A 20,223-nucleotide genomic window follows, 5' to 3' on the forward strand; every position below is an offset into this window, starting at 1 on the left:
TTATATGAAAACACATGAATGTATACTGTGTGTGTGCATGTATTCTCCACTGAAAATGCATATTTGTGAAAAAACAATTCAAACATGTCCGCGTTGTTAAAACATTTCACTGGGCAAATCCTCATCTGTAAATCCTCTTTATTTAAGTGTGCAGTGAAAATCCTGTATGTGTGGAGGGGGTTTGACATACAAAGAATCACGCAGTTGCCTTGGCAACAGTATTTCACACTAACTCACTATCAAACTGTACAGTGCTGAAAGAGTTAAGTTGGATCATATGATTATATATTTTTTAAGTACCATCGGGCACATTTTAGGAGCTTAACCATTTCTGTGTGTTACAGTGATTAGCTTCAAACTTGTTTTTTTTTAATGGTATATAAACATAGTGTCATTTGAACTTTCTATTTTTTAATTAGCCATTATACAATAATTTTAGCCATAAACCACCAAACTCTTATGAAACACCTTTATTCACCATTGAGTTGCTATAAAGTTAATGGTGGTAGATTACAGATCTCTGCTACACTAAAAATAGCTTGTTGGTTTAACTTAATAAAAGGGTGACACCTATTTTCACACAATTGAATAGATTATTCTGAACATAAGCTGAGGGAATTACAAGTAAAAATTAAATGTACTCAACTTTTTTTTTTTTTTTTTGTTGAGCCAACTAACTTTACTTGCTTTTACTGGAGTTTTTTAAAATAAATATATTTTTAAATTTTTTACCATATTGAATGGTGCTGACAGAAAGTGCCGGTGAGTTTATTACATTTTTTGCACATGATTTATTCTTTGAGTAGCTGCATGGATGCCAAAATGGTATGAACATGCTCATGCTTTCATATTAGGAATAAAAACATTTGATGGAATTTAATGGGTACCGTCAACTGTGTGCTTATCATCAAAATATTTCTTCATCATTTATCACAATACTCCTAAAATATTTTTTCCTACTATGGAAGTCTATGGTCACTTACTGCTGTGTGTTAACCATCATTTCTCAAAATATCTTCTTTTGTGATCATCAGAAAAAATAAATTCATACAGGTTTAAAATAACATAAGGATGAGTAAATGATGACAGAATTTTCATTTTAAAGTGAACTATCCCTTTAAAGTAGCACTGCATAAATCATTTTTCTTCTAAATAACTACAGAATGAGCTTTGAAAACATAAGGTACTTTTATAGCAACAGAATAAAAACCTCTTTAGTTTATAACTACTGCTTTATTATAAAGAATTTTCTGTTCTTTATAATAAAGCAATAGTTATAAACTAAAGAGGTAATATGTAATATATATGAGATGACACTACGCCCTCTTGTGTTGAAAAACTAAACAACCTCCCTTTACATTTCTCTTAAATATGTTCAACTCATAGTACCACCACAGATAGCAAAACTTGGCCACAAAAATATAAGGACTTAAGGTGTAAAACCCTTTATTACAGACAGAATGTAAAATCAAGGTCCATCAAGCCCAGTTGTTTTTTTTCTTAAACTTTGAGAGCAGTTGTGGTTTTCAAACAAATTCACATATGGCCACTCTATATCTAATAACATTCATCCAATATTTTTCAATATAATTAATGTATTCTTTGTGTTAAGGAATATCTCAAGTCACAAGGAAGGGCAAAAATTCTCATAATTTATTGTCAAAGATTCAATAACATTACATTTACAAACCTTTATGTTCAAAATGCACTTGCAAATAACACACAGATTGCATAACAACAAAAAAAGCAAAATAAATACACACCATATACAAATCCCTGCCGTTTTTTGTAACAATAAATAAATGAGTATTCCTCTGTTAACCGTTGTTGTGTAGGTAACAGTAATCCAACTATACAACTAAACCTCCCATAATCTGCTAAAACTATCATGTACAGGAAAATACAGTCATTATAAAACTGTTGAATTCAAGATTTAACATGCTCTCAGTGTCAAAACACATATTCAAGTACAGAAACTCAGTCACTGAGTCTCACTGGAAGTTTAGTGTTCATGTCTGTAAATCAAGGATAATCAAGACCCTTCACTAAACCAGATAAGGTGTGAAGACACTGTGAGAAAAGCCTCATCATACAGTTCTGCTCCTCTCTTTAAATCGAGTTGATCAAGTTTAGTCTGGAAAGATAACTCCTATTGATATACCGGGCAGGCAGCTTTGTGTCTGTATGTCTTCCAGAGTTGAATAATCCATGGGCTGAGAGGACGATCATTGATGTAACTAACCAGTCAACTGGCACGATTTTCTCCAAAAAGATGTACAATCAGTGTATTTCAATGTGAACCTAAATAAAGGAACAAAGATGGAATGAGTTGCATAAACTAAAAACATCTGTCCAATACCTAAAAAAGCAGCAGTGTAAAAAGCACAGAGAAACGGTAGCAACGTATGTGAATACATTAATGGATTATTGCAAAAACCACAACAACAAACACAGTGTTCTTAAATAACAGTGACAATTACACTCACCTAAAGGATTATTAGGAACACCATACTAATACTGTGTTTGACTTGCAGTTCTCTTTTACTCTTGCAGTTCATGGAGATTTGTGGGATGAAGGCACGAAGCTCCCGTTCCACCACATCCCAAAGATGCTCTATTGGGTTGAGATCTGTGGGTGCCATTTTAGTACAGTGAACTCATTGTCATGTTCAAGAAACCAATTTGAAATGATTCAAGCTTTGTGACATGGTGCATTATCCTGCTGGAAGTAGCCATCAGAGGATGGGTACATGGTGGTCATAAAGGGATGGACATGGTCAGAAACAATGCTCAGGTAGGCCGTGGCATTTAAATGATGCCCAATTGGCACTAAGGGGCCTAAAGTGTGCCAAGAAAACATCCCCACACCATTACACCACCACCAACAACCTGCACAGTGTAAACAAGGCATGATGGATCCATGTTCTCATTCTGTTCATGCCAAATTCTGAGTCTACCATCTGAACATCTCAACAGAAATTGAGACTCATCAGACCAGGAAACATTTTTCCAGTCTTCAACTGGCCAATTTTGGGGAGCTCGTGCAAATTGTAGCCTCTTTTTCCTATTTGTAGTGGAGAGGAGTGGTACCCGGTGGGGTCTTCTGCTGTTGTAGCCCATCTGCCTCAAGGTTGTGCGTGTTGTGGCTTCACAAATGCTTTGCTGCATACCTCGGTTGTAACGAGTGGTTATTTCAGTCAAAGTTGCTCTCCTATCAGCGTGAATCAGTCGGCCCATTCTCCTCTGACCTCTAGCATCAACAAAGCATTTTCGCCCACATGACTGCCGCATACTGGATGTTTTTCCCTTTTCACACCATTCTTTGTAAACCCTCGAAATGATTGTGCGTGAAAATCCCAGTAACTGAGCAGATTGTGAAATACTCAGACCGGCCCGTCTCGCACCAACAACCATGCCACGCTCAAAATTGCTTAAATCACCTTTCTTTCCCATTCTAACATTCAGTTTGGAGTTCAGGAGATTGTCTTTACCAGGACCACACCCCTAAATGCATTGAAGCAACTGCCATGTGATTGGTTGATTAGATAATTGAATTAATGAGAAATTGAACAGGTGTTCCTAATAATCCTTTAGGTGAGTGTATGCCTGTGCATGCTTATCTGAGAAAAGACAGCAATGTAAAAACACTTGTACAATACAGATCCAAAACACCTGACTCACACTCATACAACTCCTTCACAGTATTACAATAAATACATTTACTTCCCTCTCTACACTCTTGAATGTTTTCACAATGTTTAACACACACACACACACACACACACACACACACACACACACACACACACACACACACACACACACACACACACACACACACAAGTTTGTCTTTTCAGATCTGATTTAAACCAACTCAGATTTAAATGAGTTGATATAACTTACAAGGACAGAGAGACAGACACAAAAATAAATGGGCAGATTTGCAGATAGACAGGCAAGTGGATAGGCATAAAGAAAGACAATACAGAAAAGACAGGCTTATAGAAAGAGAGGCAGGCAGAAAGACAGACAGAACAGCAGGCAAATATACAGACAGGCGGATAGGCAAACAGAAAGAAAGACAGGCAGGCAAAAAAGACAAATAGGCAGAAAGAAAGGCAGACAGACAGGCGGATAGATTGTCATCATTCCTATTGAAAAATCGGATTGGTTTTGTTTATTTACCTGTAATCGCACGTTAAACATCATGGAGGCGATGACGTACAGATATGGGAATCTGAGTCTGAGTCTCCACGCGAGATTAAAGAAGATGAGAAGAGTCCTGCTGAGACCTTCCGAAAATACACCGTACGAGCCCGACACGCGCAGCACGAACCGCCACAGTCCCGCCATAACACTCCAATCATTTCAATCTCATCTCCTGCCAGCTGACATCATTCTCCACCCTGTTTATTGCACTCATAAGAAAGATGGAGACACGCCCGGATGTTGTCAAAAGTTCAACGTCCGGTAAACGTCAAAATATGGGCCGAAAGTTATGTAGACGATGTGCGTAAACTACTGAAAGTATTTTTAATCGTGGATTATTATTTATTAAGAATTGTGTTTATCACCATTTCTCTTATAAATAATATGATGCACAAAAATATATAAGTGCTTGATTTGTGTGACATTCGCCACATGCTGCTGACCAGGTAGACTAATGATAATCGATAAGCTTCGCGCCTTGTGTTTCGATTAGCTTATCCTTACATGTTTTTAGATTTCTCAACTGTGGCGTTTGCAATGATACACATACAACGTCAATTACGGAAGTGATTTTTTTGAGAGATATATATGAGCTGTTGAGACTTTTATTCTGAAATAAAAAGAGCGGAAGTATGCCTGTAAATCTTTAGGAGTAGTTTCCTGTCTTGGGTGGTGGCTACAAAGTTTCTTACTCGACTTCATTCCTGTGCGTGGGTTTGATAGTACCGAGGAAATAGTTTTATACTTTAAAGTTGTGCTTATTTTAGTCGATATAGTTAATTTGACTCGAATACTTTCGTGGTAAGCGAGAGTAATAATCTGAAGACTCAATGCAGGCCATCAAGTGTGTGGTCGTTGGGGACGGGTGAGTGTCTCTAACGTTTCCTCTTCAAACTAACTTACTTAAACTCTAGGGGGTGGTTTCCTAGACAGAGATTAGCTTAAACTAGGACAAGGCCTTACTTTAATTAGGTTTAAATATAACTAGTTTTAACAAACATTCCTTACTAAAAACATTACTTGTGTGCATTTTTAGGCAAAACAAAGGGCACTAAGGTATTTAAGATGTCAGTGCAAGTTGTTTTCGGTTTGGACAGCTCTTAAATTTATTTTAGTCTAGAACTAGTCTAATCCCCGTCTAGGAAACCGACACTAGATGAATTAAAGTAATTTTACACACAGTCTATGTTTTAGAACCTACCGAGCTGTCTGTCGTCTTCGCATTTCTGGTCAAGATGAGTTTACTCGCACTCGTAAAACACACTGTGACGTCACGCGCGCGCTACTTGGGCGATTTAAGTAAATATACTAGGGCTGTACAACGATTAATGGTTTGCAGGAAAATAAGTTTTTCTATATATATATATATATATATAACAAAAACTTTTGTGTGTGTGTGTGTGAGGAATAATTATTCTGTATATATAAATACACACACATGCATGTCTAATTTTAAGAAAAAAACTGATGTATATATCAAGTATTTAAATATAAAATGATGTATAAATATAAAAATGTATAAATATAAAAATGTATATACACATGTAAATATTTCTTAAATATATACAGGAATGTGTGTGTATTTATATACATAATTATTATAACTTTTATTCTGCAAACAATTAGTTGCAATTAATAGTTATGGAGCCCTAAAGTATACTAAACTACTTTACACCTCTGTTTACTCACTCTTGAGACACACACGTGTACTGTTGTACTGGCCAGATGATCTACAGGCGCAGGTAAAACACATTATTTGGACATTACAAGTTTCATGTTAATACCATGTTTCTTCAGACATGTATCATGGGTAATACCATGATATTCGTTGCAGTAGTAAATTAAGGTGAAAGTAGACTTCCTCCTTTATAGTAAATCTTAAGCAAATATTGTGTAAAATAACTGTTCAAGTTCAGCAGTTTTTCTACATCTTATTTGCAGTCATTAAATAGTGTTATTTATATATCAGACTACTCTCTAGTTATATTGTATTGGCTATTAAAACATTCATTGAGCTTAGTTTAAGCTGTTGAAAATGTATGCTTATAAGTTAGATTTTTCGGATAACCAATGTGGCAAAACAGGCTCATAACCGAATATTGTGCCAAGGCTTCAATGTTTTACAAAAATTTCCTTTGACATTTTTGTAATTATCCTCTGATACATCACTAAATGTTCAAAGTAACACGAGTAATAAGATAATAATGCTTCATGCATGATATACACTGGACTTTAAACTCTGTGTTTAAAAAAAAAAAACTAGTCAAGCATTTCTTAACCCTTGATAGGCCGTGCTGTACTGATATGTACTTTAAGAGCATGTTAGGGCTTGACTAGCAGGTAATTATCATCAACTGTTGATGACACAATAGTAACATGATTCACGTGGAATAATAAATGCTGCCTCCGTCTGTCCGGACAATAAAAAACAGTTTTAAGTTTTGCTGCCATTGTTATATAATTTATATATATATATATATATATATATATATATATATATATATATATATATATATATATATATATATATATATATATATATATATATATATATATATATATATATATATATATATATATATATATATATATATATATATATATATATATATATATATCTATCTACTAGAAGCTTCTCTGCTATCTAATGATAATCATCATGCACTGTGCCAATGAAACATTAAAATAAATGATGCACACTGAAATCAAAACGGCCTGCCATTTTTAAGATGAAGAAAACCGTACAATGCTATGAAATCTTTCATCCTTAACAGCTGTTTCTATAACCGTTTTGAGCAAATAATGTCCACTAACAATTTCACATAAGTCTCACGGGTATATTTGTAGCAATAGCCAACAATGCATTGTATGGGTCAAAATTATTGATTTTTACTTCATGCCAAAAATCATTAAGATTATTTCAACTAGTAGTTACTGGCACGGCCCTGTAGTGTGCCATATTAATCATTATGTGTTTGTTGTAAATTTCAGGGCTGTGGGTAAGACATGCCTGTTGATCAGCTACACTACCAATGCATTCCCCGGAGAATATATCCCTACAGTGTGAGTATTACATCTTATAATAGTGACATCTACTCATTTCAGAAGAAAATTACAAAGCACTTGAAAAATGATGTTGCATGCAAGTTTTATGCTAATGTATGTTGAATGATATCTTGTTTTGCGGTTCAAGAAATGTGTTTCTGGTTTCTTTATAGATTTGTTTACAGCCTACAACCTGTTGAGTTTAATCTTGTCCTTGATTGATATTGAGATGTGTGTTGCCTTTCAATCGACAGATTTGATAATTATTCTGCAAATGTGATGGTGGATGGGAAACCAGTAAATCTGGGTCTCTGGGATACAGCAGGACAGGAGGATTACGACAGACTTCGTCCCCTGTCTTACCCTCAGACGGTAAGATGACAGATCTTTAGAAAGCAATGCAGAGAAGAGTTCAATGCTTGTAAATGATGAATAAATCTGAATGACTGCTTCTGTCCTATAGGATGTGTTTCTCATTTGCTTCTCACTTGTGAGTCCTGCCTCTTTTGAGAATGTTCGTGCAAAGGTAAGCAGTCTGACAAGTTTCAAAATCACATTAATTTGAGATTTTACTTTTTTTGCAGTTTAGTACACATGTAAAGTTGAATTTCTGACTCCGCGTCTAATGATGATGATGATGGATGTCTTGTGCTTCTGCAGTGGTATCCAGAAGTGAGACATCACTGTCCAAACACTCCCATCATACTGGTGGGCACAAAGCTGGATCTGAGAGATGACAAGGATACGATTGAGAAACTGAAAGAGAAGAAACTCACTCCCATCACCTACCCTCAGGGCCTGGCCATGGCCAAAGAGATCGGTATGTGTTTAAATTGAACAATACCTATCAATACAATATACATACGCTTTTTTACACTTTGGTTAGGACCACCAATCACAGAAATCGCCATAATGATAATCTTTGGTCTGGGACAGCCAAAAATCATGCAGTGTATCCCGTGGTTAAGGCTAAATCATGTTTGTCTTGGTCTTTCAGGTGCTGTTAAGTATCTGGAGTGCTCGGCGCTCACTCAGCGCGGTCTAAAGACGGTTTTTGATGAGGCTATCCGAGCTGTGCTGTGTCCTCCACCGGTGAAGAAGAGGAAGAGGAAATGTTCCCTGCTCTAGAGTTAAAACTAAACTATGCTGTGATCCAAACTGTATTTTCGGGGGAGACGTTAACTGCTCCTCCATTGTAACTACCAATACAACTTTACACCTTCATCAATATTTTTGATAGATGTAGTAAAATGTATTCCCAACCCATAGGCAAATACACTGTCAGACTACTTGTGGCCTTGGACTGATTTTAACACTAAGAATGTTAACAATGTCTTGAAGTTGATTCCTTTCACTAAAACAGTTGTTGGTTTACAGTTTTTGTTTGAAAGGGATGAAGGTCTTGCCCAATACCACTACATAAGACAGGGCAGCGCTGTGTAAACACGTCATCGATGTCCTCTTAACTGGCACTGATAAAGTGTTGCCTTTTGTCTTGAAGGTTATACTGTAATTTGAAGCGTATTTGATGTTTGGTGGGTAAATCCTAACAAATATATGAATCCTAAAATCAACTAAAATATATTTCTAATCATGATTCTTACAATGGAAACAATGGTCCAAGATTTTTCTTAGCTAAAATAAAGGACAAGTAAAGCAAGACACACAGTGTGTCAGAATCTCCATCCCATTTCTGAAGCTCCTTCCTGCCAAGATATAGTCCTAGACTTACTGTATCTGCTTAACACTAAGATTGAGTTGTCTGAAATCTCAAATGGACATTTTGTGTAAATCAGATGTTTTTTATTAATCCTGCAGTGGTTGTTGGGCATGTACACTACACACTATAGTTTTATCACTTTTTTCTTGTTAAAAGCAAAAGTTTTTAGAAGACTGTCGGAGCAAACACTACAGGACTGTGTTCATGTGAAGTTTATCTTCTCTTCATACACTTTATTTTTATGATAGTTTTTAATTGCATTTCACTTGTGTACTAATATTGTGTAACTGTCAGATGTCTTTTATCTCCTGTAAGCAGTTGTGTAGCTGTTTCAACAGCACCTTGTGTGCACAAACAGTTGTTATATTAAACACTTCTTATACAAACTCACTTAAACCAGTGTCCTAATGCATGATGTGCATTACTCACCTGATCAACTGGGTTTTATCTGCACAATTCTAGTCAGTTTGTAACCCTGTTTTTAGGGTAATCATAATGTCAACTGTTTTACAGAGATAATAAAGTTTCAATACAGTTTCAACTTTTACAGCTTTGGTTTTATTTCACTTGTAAGGTTGATGTTTGATTTAAATCGATAAAAGGCTTTATGAAGTTTACGTGTGTATTGTGAAGTATTTCTGAGTAAAAGCAGTAGACTTTATTCTAGACATTCGATTGTAAAGTGCTTTGTTTCAGACTGAATGGAGGCAGCTTACTAAAGCTGATACATGATGAAAGTGTTATACTAGATGGGTGTTTCTCACTCATTTAAAAACATGATTTACCAGCTGGGACAACCTAAGCCGCTTTTATTTCCACAAAGTTGCATCTTAGTTACAGGATTGGCTTCTTAAGGTTTCAAATTAAAGAACTGAACCAATTATTGCTGTTTAATGGTAGGAAAAATGGGATCTTTTAAATCAGTGGTCTCCAACATGGTGCCCGCCAAAGCAGATTCTATTAATAGCCTTAATTTTAATGTGTTTATTACATATTATTTATATTAGCTTGGCTTATTTTATTTATATTAACATTTTAAACAATTATAAAACCTTAACAAAAAACCAACAAGTAAAACAAAAAAGATTGGAGTAGACTACTTAAAAAAAGTAGCCCTCCAGTATCCATTGTGTTAGTCCTTGCTCACGAAAAGGTTGGAGTCCCCTAGTTTAAATAAATTCAAACATCTGTCGTAATATAGACAATGATAGGAGTGTCCATCTATTTAATTCAAATCCACAGGCTCCCATTGCAGAAGTGAGTAAAAATCAGTCCTATTCATTTGTAACAGAGTAAAAAAATTATGCAATACGGGTAAAGCCCTACCTTTCGCACCTAGGTGTGAGAGATCTTTGTCCATGACCTAGATAATACAAATCTATAATAGAGTTATCATCATCTGCAAACAAAGCAAGTTTATACTTGTTTAATATTTACCAATAAAAATATATATATATAAATCTCACTGCCATAGAATCAGTAACCAAAGTGAAATAAAGGTGATGTGGATAGTGTGAAAACAGACAGCCCTGTCTAATGTCTCCTAAATTTAAATGATCTGAGAACTGTTCCTAATAACTATTATTTATTACCTTGACCTATCCTATCAAAGTTATCCCCCTCAAATCAATTCAGTAAATAAAACAAAATTATCTTGACAACCTATATATCAGAGGTCTTCAACCATTTTAGGCCAAGGACCCTTTAATGGAAAGAGAAAAAGAGCATCAAATTAAGACACATACTTTACATACTTGGTTATGATAGTTACAAACATATTAAAAAAATTATTTCAGTCTACATTTTTATTTTTTACTGAATAGATTTTAATGTGAGAACTTTATGCTTTTATTATTGGTCTCGCAATGCAAAAATAAAAAGACCCCGGACCATGGGTAATACCACCAGAGACCACAAGGGGTCCCGGATGCCCTATTGAAGACCTATGTTAGATATTACTGGAAAGCTTTAAAGGTGCAGTGTGTCTTTGTTTAAAATCAGGCTTATAAACCAAGATATAGATCAATTTAAAGTGAACTGGGTCAATATTTCATCTAGTGTTGACTGTAATGGTAAACACGTTTTGACTAATGAACTAATAATCACTGTTGGGTGCAGTTTCATTTTGTTTTATTTTACATTATTGTTCACAATAATTTGCCATGAAGAAACTGTGAGATTTGAGAAAAAATGTATTGCATATCCTGTAAAGAATGAAGCCTTTTTAACCAAAAGAAAAAAGTAATAGATGAATCTATACAGATCATTTAGTTCTTTACAATTCAGGACAAGAAAGTGTTTGATTGGTTGATATTTCCATCCACATATCGTAATAACGTCCCTGAAGTTGTCTGTATGCTAGAGATAAACACAAAAAACATTTTAGGCAAAGATACATTCAGGTGTAAAAAATGTCTATGTCAAAACATATTACTTTAATATACAGTCATTGAGATCATTAAATTAAATGACATATTTACAATTATATTTCTTTTGATTTTGGGATGAAATATAGCCCAGATTTACAACCACCTGATTTACATGTATTAGATTTAACATGAGTCTTACCATTCTACTAACTCTGCCCCGACTATATCATGAACGTGATACTTCATCTGGAATTTAACCTGGGAAGTTGTGCGACGTCCCTCTAATTCATCCTTTAGGATTTCACCGTATTTGGATTTCTTTACCATGCCAAGTACAGTTTTGCGTCCTGTGAGAAAGAGGATTGAAATCTGTTCATTCTTTCCCCAGCTGGGAAAATAGTTTACATTTACATAGTTTACATTCATTGACAATGGTCACCAGTCAGCAGCCCTGAAGTCAATGCCATCAAAATTTCATTGGCCTCAGAATAACACATCATCATCACTAGTTATTGTGTTTTACAGAAGATCATAAGTCATTTGTATACAGTTATTTTCTTTAGATGTTGTTGTTTCCTTTAGACAGGAATAAAAAAAAAACACTGAGCTGTAGTAAACTTACCCTTGATGAAATATTTAATGAATTTGCCAGAGTTTGGGATTGAAAGCCACCAGCTGCCTGCATCTCTTACAGTCAGTACACCTGATTTTACCAGCTGTCTGCAGGTAGATAAACATCCTTTAAATACTGTACAGATCAGAACCAACCAAATGATGTTTAACACAGCATAATTAATAACCTTACGTTATCTCAGAATCGCTAAAAAGAAACTCCTTGAGCATTTTGTCTTTGCTGAAGCTCAGATCAGAACATGCGGGAATGACTTTATTCAGAAATTTCTCCACAGTTGTAAGTGTATCTCTGCCTTCCTCCCCTTGCAGGACTTTGGCTCTGTAGTCTTCAGCGAACACCAAACCAAAGGCTTCAGAGTCAAATCCCAGCTGAAACATCAACAGCTCGCCATTTTCTCTCAATTCATTCTGCCAAAACAAAGAAGAAACTCTGACACTCTGACATCTCTTTAGGCCTTCTGGTTATGTAAGGTGCAATTAATGATGGGCGGTTGAATTATTCAAAAATAATGCACACCCAAGGTGATAACGCCCCATTCAGACGTTACTATCGAAGCTTCTGGACTGCTCTGCTGGCGACACGAGCGAAAGTGACCATTGGTGGTCCAGCAGAGCGAGAAACTTAAAAAAAGTTTAACTTTATGCAAATGATGAACAATTTTTTGAAGTGACAACCAATGGAAGCGAAGCAGTGGAGTTCATGTCATCTGGCTCTGGTTAGTTGTTTCTCTGGAGTGGACGTTACTCTCTAGTTTATGACAACCAGATTTAGAAATGTCTGAATAAGGGGTAATGCAGCATGACGCATTATTTTCAAATAATTTAATGTTAATTATTCCTCTTATACCACGGTTACCACAGACATTTCTCTGGTGGGTTATTTTATTTGACAGGTCAGGTGAGCGTTTTACAAAAAATAATCAACACCCGTGGGATCCAAGACCCGTGGTATAATAATCCAGAACCATTGAATGATTTTTGATGAATAGGAAATGTATTTTGTGCTCTTACCACCAGCTTGTCCACTAAGGTTTTGTCATTGTGTAAACTGTAGAGTTGATGTTTTAAGACCACCGGAGGAAGACTGTCATTGAAGAGTTTACGTGAAAACAGAGTCACGAGATACTGCAGACTTGATCTGATATCAGCCGTTACATCTGTTTAAATTAACATCACACTGTTTCATCATCTTCACACACACTGATCCAACAAACACCAAACAACAACAAGTCACTGACAATCAATGAATGAATGAATGAATGTGTTGCTGTTTGTTCTGTCTCTCTTTTACTCTCAAAACTTATTGAAATGTAAAGAGGACTCCATGTTGTTTCCTCCCAAAAGCAGTTTAATCTGCATCTTCCTACTCAAAAGCAGCTCTTTTGTCATATTTATATTGTAAGATGATGTGTGAATATCAAAAGTATAGGCTTGTCGTCTCCTGTGTGAAGGTTTGTTTCAGCGACGGAGTTAAGTTTAATGTAAACATTATTACACACTGACAGACAAACCAAACCTGATATAATATACTGATATAGTGCCATCATGTAATGTTTTTATCAATACACCAAGTTGTTGCTTATAGAAATCACACTCAAATATTACACATCACACATGTAAACAAACTTACCGTGAGTCTCTCCATTATGTTCATCTGATTCACATCTGCGTTTCTTCTTTAAACAGAATGTGTTTGCGATCAGAGCTCTTTTTCTGTTCATTGATTGATGTTTTAGACACTTTCGCTATTCGCAGAGATAATATTTTACAAATAACTGTAGTTTCCTTTGCTATAGATGTCCGCTAGAAATGGCGCAAGAGCGTTTATTTATTTACATTATTTTCGGATGACAGAGAAATGCGGAAAAAGTGTTTAAAAACAACCCTTTAACTTTCTTTTAACTGCTTGAGGTTCCTGTATGTTTGTTCAGAGAGCTTTAACTCCAACGACAGCTGTCAGTTTCTTCTTCTTTTCTTTTTAAAGGCGGTTGGCAAGCTCAGTTAAAGGTTCATTTCCGCCACCTGCTGGACTGGAGTGTGGAGCACGACTTTTGTGACAGCATATTTATAATAGAAAGGAACTTATTTACTTCATTATGTAATCTTCAAATTATATTTATTAGACCTATTGCTTTTAAATAATGAATGATTGCATTATACACTCACCTAAAGGACTATTAGGAACACCATACTAATACTGTATTTGACCCCCTTTCGCCTTCAGGACTGCCTTAATTCTAAGTGTCATTGATTCAACAAGGTGCTGAAAGCATTCTTTAGAAATGTTGGCTTATATTGATAGGATAGCATCTTGCATGGAGATTTGTGGGATGCACATCCAGGGCATGAAGCTCCCGTTCCACCATCCCAAAGATGCTCTATTGGGTTGAGATCTGGTGACTGTGGGGGTCATTTTGGTACAATGACAGGTAGGACACTTCCCCAGTTCTGAAGTGGTAAAACAAGAGTGTGTGTGTGTGTGGATGTGTGGTGTTACTGTAACTTATTGTACTCTTTTAAATCTTTGCATATTAAAAGGAATTATGTATTTTCAATGTGTTTTGAATAAATTTTGTGAAATATTTCCTGTTATCTGATATCCTGTTGTCTCAGCCACTACGTATTCGTGTGCTTTTAGGACTTGTGCACTTGTGGGTCCCTGGCCCATTTCCGGGGTGGCGTAGTCAAATTACTGCCATATTTGGTATTGTTTAAACACTATCACATTGCCACACACAGTTTTTACAACAAAACCCAACGCCATGTTATTATTTTGAAATATGTCAAAATAGCTGTCTTAATGAGTAGTAAACAGTTGATTACTGTATGTCTTAAACGAATAAACATTTGGTTGCATTCGGTCTTATAAGCCTAACCTGTTGAAGTCTGTCATTAAAGTTAATTAAATAAGAAAAAAAGAAGAAGAGAAAACCATTCACTGCACCCAAATGAGTAAATTCTGTAACTTTTAAAAGAAAGATTAAAATCCTTTGCACTGAGCTCTGTTATTTAAAGTTTAAGGTTTATCATGCAGTTTAGATTTCCTGAACAACTTTTACAAAAGTTACTGCATTGGATATTTTGGTTCACTAACACAGAGTAAATCAGATGTGAAAAATAGACAGGTTAAAAAATCACCCTTACAATGTGTTTGCATCTAATAATGTATGCAGTTTGGAATATGTATCTAATGTGGGGTAATTAGGTTCATTCACGCTTTTTTTAATCATGGTTACACATAGTTTTCTTCCATGGGCTATAGAGCCGTAAAGTAGCCTGGCCACCCAAATAACAATCTAGTGTCACCTGGTATTACAAGGCGGGTCACCTATCCAGGTACTATCCAGGACCGACCCTGCTTAGCTTCTGGGATCTGACAATATCAAGGGTGCTCATGGTGGTATGACCTTCAATGAAAGCTGCTATCAATGAAAGCCCTTTAAGGGCTGAGATGAGCCCAGGCATGTACTGTCCATCGGTCTGCCACAGGCTTTGTGGGCCGATGGGAATGTTAAAGTAATTTAAATTTAATTATATTGTTGTATCAGTCAAACCAAACGTATTAGCTTTGTGTCTCTCAGTCACCGGACAAAAGACAAAAAGAAGCTAATGCAAGCTGCTGGACTGACAGGCAAACAAGCGTGATGATTGCATGACGTATGCATGTCGCACCGGTCAATCAGAATTATGTTCTTACAAACAGCAGGTGCGTTCCACTTCATGCACAGATTGACCAGCGTATGACGTCTATTTACTGCGAGAACAAAATATTGAAACATGTGAACAATGATAAAACAACATTTACATGAAAGGGACAGTATTTAATGTTTAAATGTCTGCTGTAACTCTGAAATTTCAAGCAAGAATACTGTGATCACAGATATTCCAAAATTATTTGTTAAAACAAGTATCATTGGACCTTCTGCATTTGCAAGATGCATTGCATGGATTAGGCTTGCTGCTGCATCGGGCTGTCTTCCACCCATTGGTGCAGGCACAGGTGATTAACTCCTCACTGGCATCTGAACCTGGGGGTACTGACATGAGTTGAGGAATAAGGGAATTCCCCTCCGTCTTCCATCCCATGGTTTCAAGGGTGGCAGAACTGGCTGTTGCAAGTGGGCCTGCCGCCAGACCAAAGCCTGGAAGTGAATGAATGTAAAAGTAGAGAGCGTCTCTGGTTGGGGGCAGTCGTTCTATTATCATGCCCTTGACAAACATGCTTGCTCGAACTTTACTGATGTTATCAGCATCCTTTACACCATGGTTCCCCAAATCTTACCCTGGAGGGCCGTAGCACTGCAGAGTTTAGCTCCAACCCTGATCAAACACACCCGAGCAAGCTAATCAAGGTCTTCATAATCACTCGAAAATCACAGGTGGGTAAGTTTGATCAGTGTTGGAGCTAAACTCTGCAGTGCTCCGGCCCTCCAGGGTAAGATTTGGGGAAACCCTGCTTTACACCATAGAGTTTGCAGAAAAACTGTTCTGTATTTTGAATGGTGTGGTCACTTAGTTCAGGGCTTTCGCCAAACCCCGTTAGTAGATGTGAATACTCTATGAAAACTTAAAGGCACACAAGGCAAGTCTGAGCATTATTTCTCTACTAGCTCCCCCTAGTGTCTGGGAGTAAATGCGTTCTATATCTAAGACTATACGAGACTGAAGGACAACGGGTCGGATACAGCGAACTTGCAAGTGGGGTATTCTTCCTACAGACGGTAGGGGCGGGCGAGAGAGTCTTCATTCGTCATGTAATGAGTCATTTAACCATATACCGACTTACGAAGATGATTTATTAACATAAAAATGCTGCCTTGTGTCCCTTTAACAGCATGTTTTCTTTGAATGTCCTGCAATGTATGAAGTTGAGTTACTCCCAGTGAGAGCATGGAAACCAGGAAGTAGCTTGAGGACCTCTGGCATGAACTGGGATGCACTTTCTCTCCTTTGCTGTACCTGTCTTCATCCAGATCTTTTGGCATGGCATCATGTGGAAGTGGTACCAAGATGTCGGTGTCTTTTGCAGAGACAACAATTTTTGATGCTTTGCTTCTGATACAATGAAAGATAATTCTTGTGTCTGCTTCTTCATGTTTAGCTTCCAAGCTGTCAGTATTAAGGGTTGTATGAGATGCTTCAACTCTCTCTTCATCGCTAAAGCCACCTACAGCAACTCTAATCTTGGTGCTTTGTGATAGAAAGTGAGCATGGTCTGCCTTGTTGTCCAATAAGCAATAAAGTTCTCCCATTTTGTGGGAAGAGGTAAATCTCTGCCCTTAACTGGTCTTCTGATGCCACCAAGCCTCTTCCACGTCTTTTACATGTTCCACTCTTGATTGAGTGTGTGTGGTAGTGATCAAACAGAACAATAATTCGCTGGAATGGTGCTCCACTTCAGAGAACAGTTTCTACAAAGATGTCTGCCAGGTCTCCAAAAGTCTTTGCTTCTTGTGGCTTCCCAATAACAATGACCAAAGCTTGACCATTAACAATATGCATTGATTCGTCTTGCAGTCAAGACCTTAGCAAGTATCGCCTTTGAACCTGAACAAAGCTGCTCATTAACTTCTGCCAAGGAGAGAGATACAAAGAATAGTTCATGCATCATAACACTTTTGAGGTTGACTGGGCGTTCTGCCTCATACGCAGCAATAAGGCACTGCCTTGACAGTTTTTGCCTTCCCAGTGATTGGGTCTGACTGTTGAACTTCAAACAGGGAAGCAAAAGTCAAATACTTGTTCTATTTCAGTTTGTCCCTGAGAGTGACTCTTCTCCTCTCAGATGGCAACAGCCTCTCCTTTACAAATGTATCTGTCACAGGTCGGAGCGGACCACAGATGTCGTGAGTCTCGCCCCTCCCTAGTTTTCACCTCGAGGAGGTCCCAAGAACACCCCAATAACCAGACACACAAGGCGCGTAAGTAAAATTAAAACAAACTTGATTTAATTTAATTAAAAGGTAAGTAGGGGAGGGGAAAGGGAATCTAAAATAAAACTCTCGGGGCCAGAGAGTGTCAATCCTGAGTCGCTCGGACTCCATCACGGAGACTCTCAGTAGGTCTTCAGACTCTTATTTTCTCTTCACGTGACTTCCACCAGATTATTCACAGCGTTATCTTCATTCTGTTTTGCAGGAGAACTGCCAGTGGAGCCTTTCCTGGACGTGGGGAAATGAAGATGATAAGTGACACTGATGAATTAACTGAGGTGGGTACCTGGTGCTGGTAGCAGCGGTTTCCTGGGCTCAATACTAGAAACCCCTAGAAGGTACACAGGTAACTATTTGCAATACAATGGGGCCTAGTGTAGAGAGCGTGCCAGTAAGTATACAGACAGACGTACTGGATGCTTGGCCTTCGGTGTGTGGGTAGGTATGCAAAAGGAATACACAGGATCTTGACTTGGTTCGTCCATGTAAGTCTGCAGAGATGAAACACTGGATCTTAACTCTTAGGGTACAGAATGAGTATACAGGACGACACACTGATTCTTCGCTCTGACCTTACAGGGGATACTCTGGCTCGTAGCTTTGGGTGGAAAGGTGAGTATAGAGAAGGGCACACTGGGTCTTTACTTTGAGCATGCAGTTGAGTATACAGGGGTAATACCCTGGCTCTTAGCTTTGGGCGTACAGGTGGGTATACAGAAGGGCAACTGGATCTTTACTTTGGGCATACAGGTGAGTATACAGGAGTAATACGCTGGCTCTTAGCTTTGGGCGTACAGGTGAGTATACAAGGGTAATACGCTGGCTCTTAGCTTTGGGCGTACAGGTGAGTATACAGAAAGGCAACTGGATGGGTACAACTCACAGACCCTCGAAGAGCTGGACGACAGGCTTTAGCCCCTTGAAGCTTGGGAGACTGGAGAGGATGTATTTGCCATGGCACTTGTAGCCTTCTTCACCGGGACAGACTTCCCAGACAAACACTCAACACGATCACTTCCAACCGTAGAAAACACTCCCACAACAACACAGAGCCTTAGGCTCAGTCCTGCAGAACTGGTAACAGACTGACACACAGAATTCCTTCACAAGTTATTTTGGCTTCGGTGAATAGATGAGGAAAGATACACCACCTCTTGGCTTCGAACCAGGGCAGATGGAGGTACGGGTCGAAGCTGCTGCTCGTTGGGCCTAACACGGCCTCGGCCGGTGTCACCACAATGGGTGAGTTCAGGTAGGTTGTTTACACCAAGTATGTACCACAGGAATGGATCGAACGCTTCCCTCTCCTCTCTTCCATCCAACAGGACAAGAGATCTAGACAGGGGCGAACCTCTAAATCACTCCACAAACAGGTAATCATACACAGAGGCCACACAGCTGGTTTTCCATGCAGCAGCTAATACTTCCCTCCGTTGACGTTCCCCACAATATTCACACTGTTCCTTACTTGTTACCGTTGCCTCGCCACCACCAGGTGGGGAAAAAGGGATCAGGACATCACAAGCAGCGTATATAAGAAAGTGGTCGTCCACCAGCACCAGTACTCGTTCTCTCCAACAGGGGTTCTTTCCCGGCCTAGGAGGTGATTGCTGACAACATGGACACAGCACGACACTGCAATTTCCAAGTATACACACACATCCAAGGAAAAGACTCACCCACTGCACTCCACACACTCACAGTGAATTAAGGTCAGAACCACATTGGGCCGGGGATTCGTCCTGGGTATTTGGGGGCTTCTTCCTTAGCTGTTTCCGGCTCGCCCACCAGTCCTTTCCACGGTGGGGCCGCTTGCACACTAATCACAACTCACAAGAGGCACACTGATACTCCACACTTGCAAGGTAAACACTGACACGATGACAAGTCAGTGCACTCACAATTTCGTTCACATGAGATCTTTTACTCTTCCTTCCAGATATCCGATGTAGACACGGCCCACAGTACAATACTTCTCGAGCCAGCCTCCTTCACTGTACTTCCAGTAAGTCTTCACTGCTTACAATCTCTTCCAAGCAAATAACACATATCAACATGACACTTTGATAAAGGTAGTGTTTTATACTCAGCCCAATATCTGTTACCGCCAATTCCTCAGTTTCTCTTCACCCAGTCCACAATATCCACAACACATCCGTTTCTCCAATCACCAACCGCTCCGTCTCACCCGCAGCACCTGCTGGAATAAACTTTCGACTTCCTGTTCTTCCGATGCCGTATTTATGTGCCTCCTCTTCCATGAATCGGCCAATCATCGATCGCCACATTTATCTGCACACCTGTAGCCAATAAA

General features: G+C 38.1%; 3 protein-coding genes across 3 annotated transcripts; 1 reads left to right on the top strand and 2 right to left on the bottom strand.

Annotated features, from left to right (window-relative positions):
• Positions 1-1,631: 1,631 nt before the first annotated feature.
• LOC135745343 (salivary gland specific protein SAGSIN1) lies at positions 1,632-4,708 on the bottom strand. The gene is made up of 2 exons (XM_065263640.2): positions 4,186-4,708; positions 1,632-2,301 (listed from the first exon to the last, which is right to left on the bottom strand). Exons 1-2 carry the CDS (start codon positions 4,351-4,353, stop codon positions 2,281-2,283), a joined length of 189 nt encoding a protein of 62 aa, XP_065119712.1. The 5' UTR covers positions 4,354-4,708; the 3' UTR covers positions 1,632-2,280.
• Positions 4,709-4,875: 167 nt separating this feature from the next.
• rac1b (Rac family small GTPase 1b) lies at positions 4,876-9,521 on the top strand. The gene is made up of 6 exons (XM_065263639.2): positions 4,876-5,074; positions 7,201-7,272; positions 7,509-7,626; positions 7,718-7,780; positions 7,915-8,074; positions 8,252-9,521. The coding sequence occupies exons 1-6, from the start codon at positions 5,040-5,042 to the stop codon at positions 8,380-8,382; spliced, it is 579 nt and encodes a 192-aa protein (XP_065119711.1). The 5' UTR covers positions 4,876-5,039; the 3' UTR covers positions 8,383-9,521.
• Positions 9,158-13,945, bottom strand: whr1 (winged helix repair factor 1). The gene is made up of 6 exons (XM_065249966.2): positions 13,607-13,945; positions 12,988-13,133; positions 12,149-12,384; positions 11,966-12,063; positions 11,543-11,690; positions 9,158-11,332 (listed from the first exon to the last, which is right to left on the bottom strand). The coding sequence occupies exons 1-6, from the start codon at positions 13,695-13,697 to the stop codon at positions 11,257-11,259; spliced, it is 795 nt and encodes a 264-aa protein (XP_065106038.2). The 5' UTR covers positions 13,698-13,945; the 3' UTR covers positions 9,158-11,256.
• Between the last annotated feature and the right edge of the window lie 6,278 nt (positions 13,946-20,223).

Source organism: Paramisgurnus dabryanus, chromosome 3 (assembly GCF_030506205.2).
Source record: "Paramisgurnus dabryanus chromosome 3, PD_genome_1.1, whole genome shotgun sequence".
NCBI classification, from domain to species: domain Eukaryota; kingdom Metazoa; phylum Chordata; class Actinopteri; order Cypriniformes; family Cobitidae; genus Paramisgurnus; species Paramisgurnus dabryanus.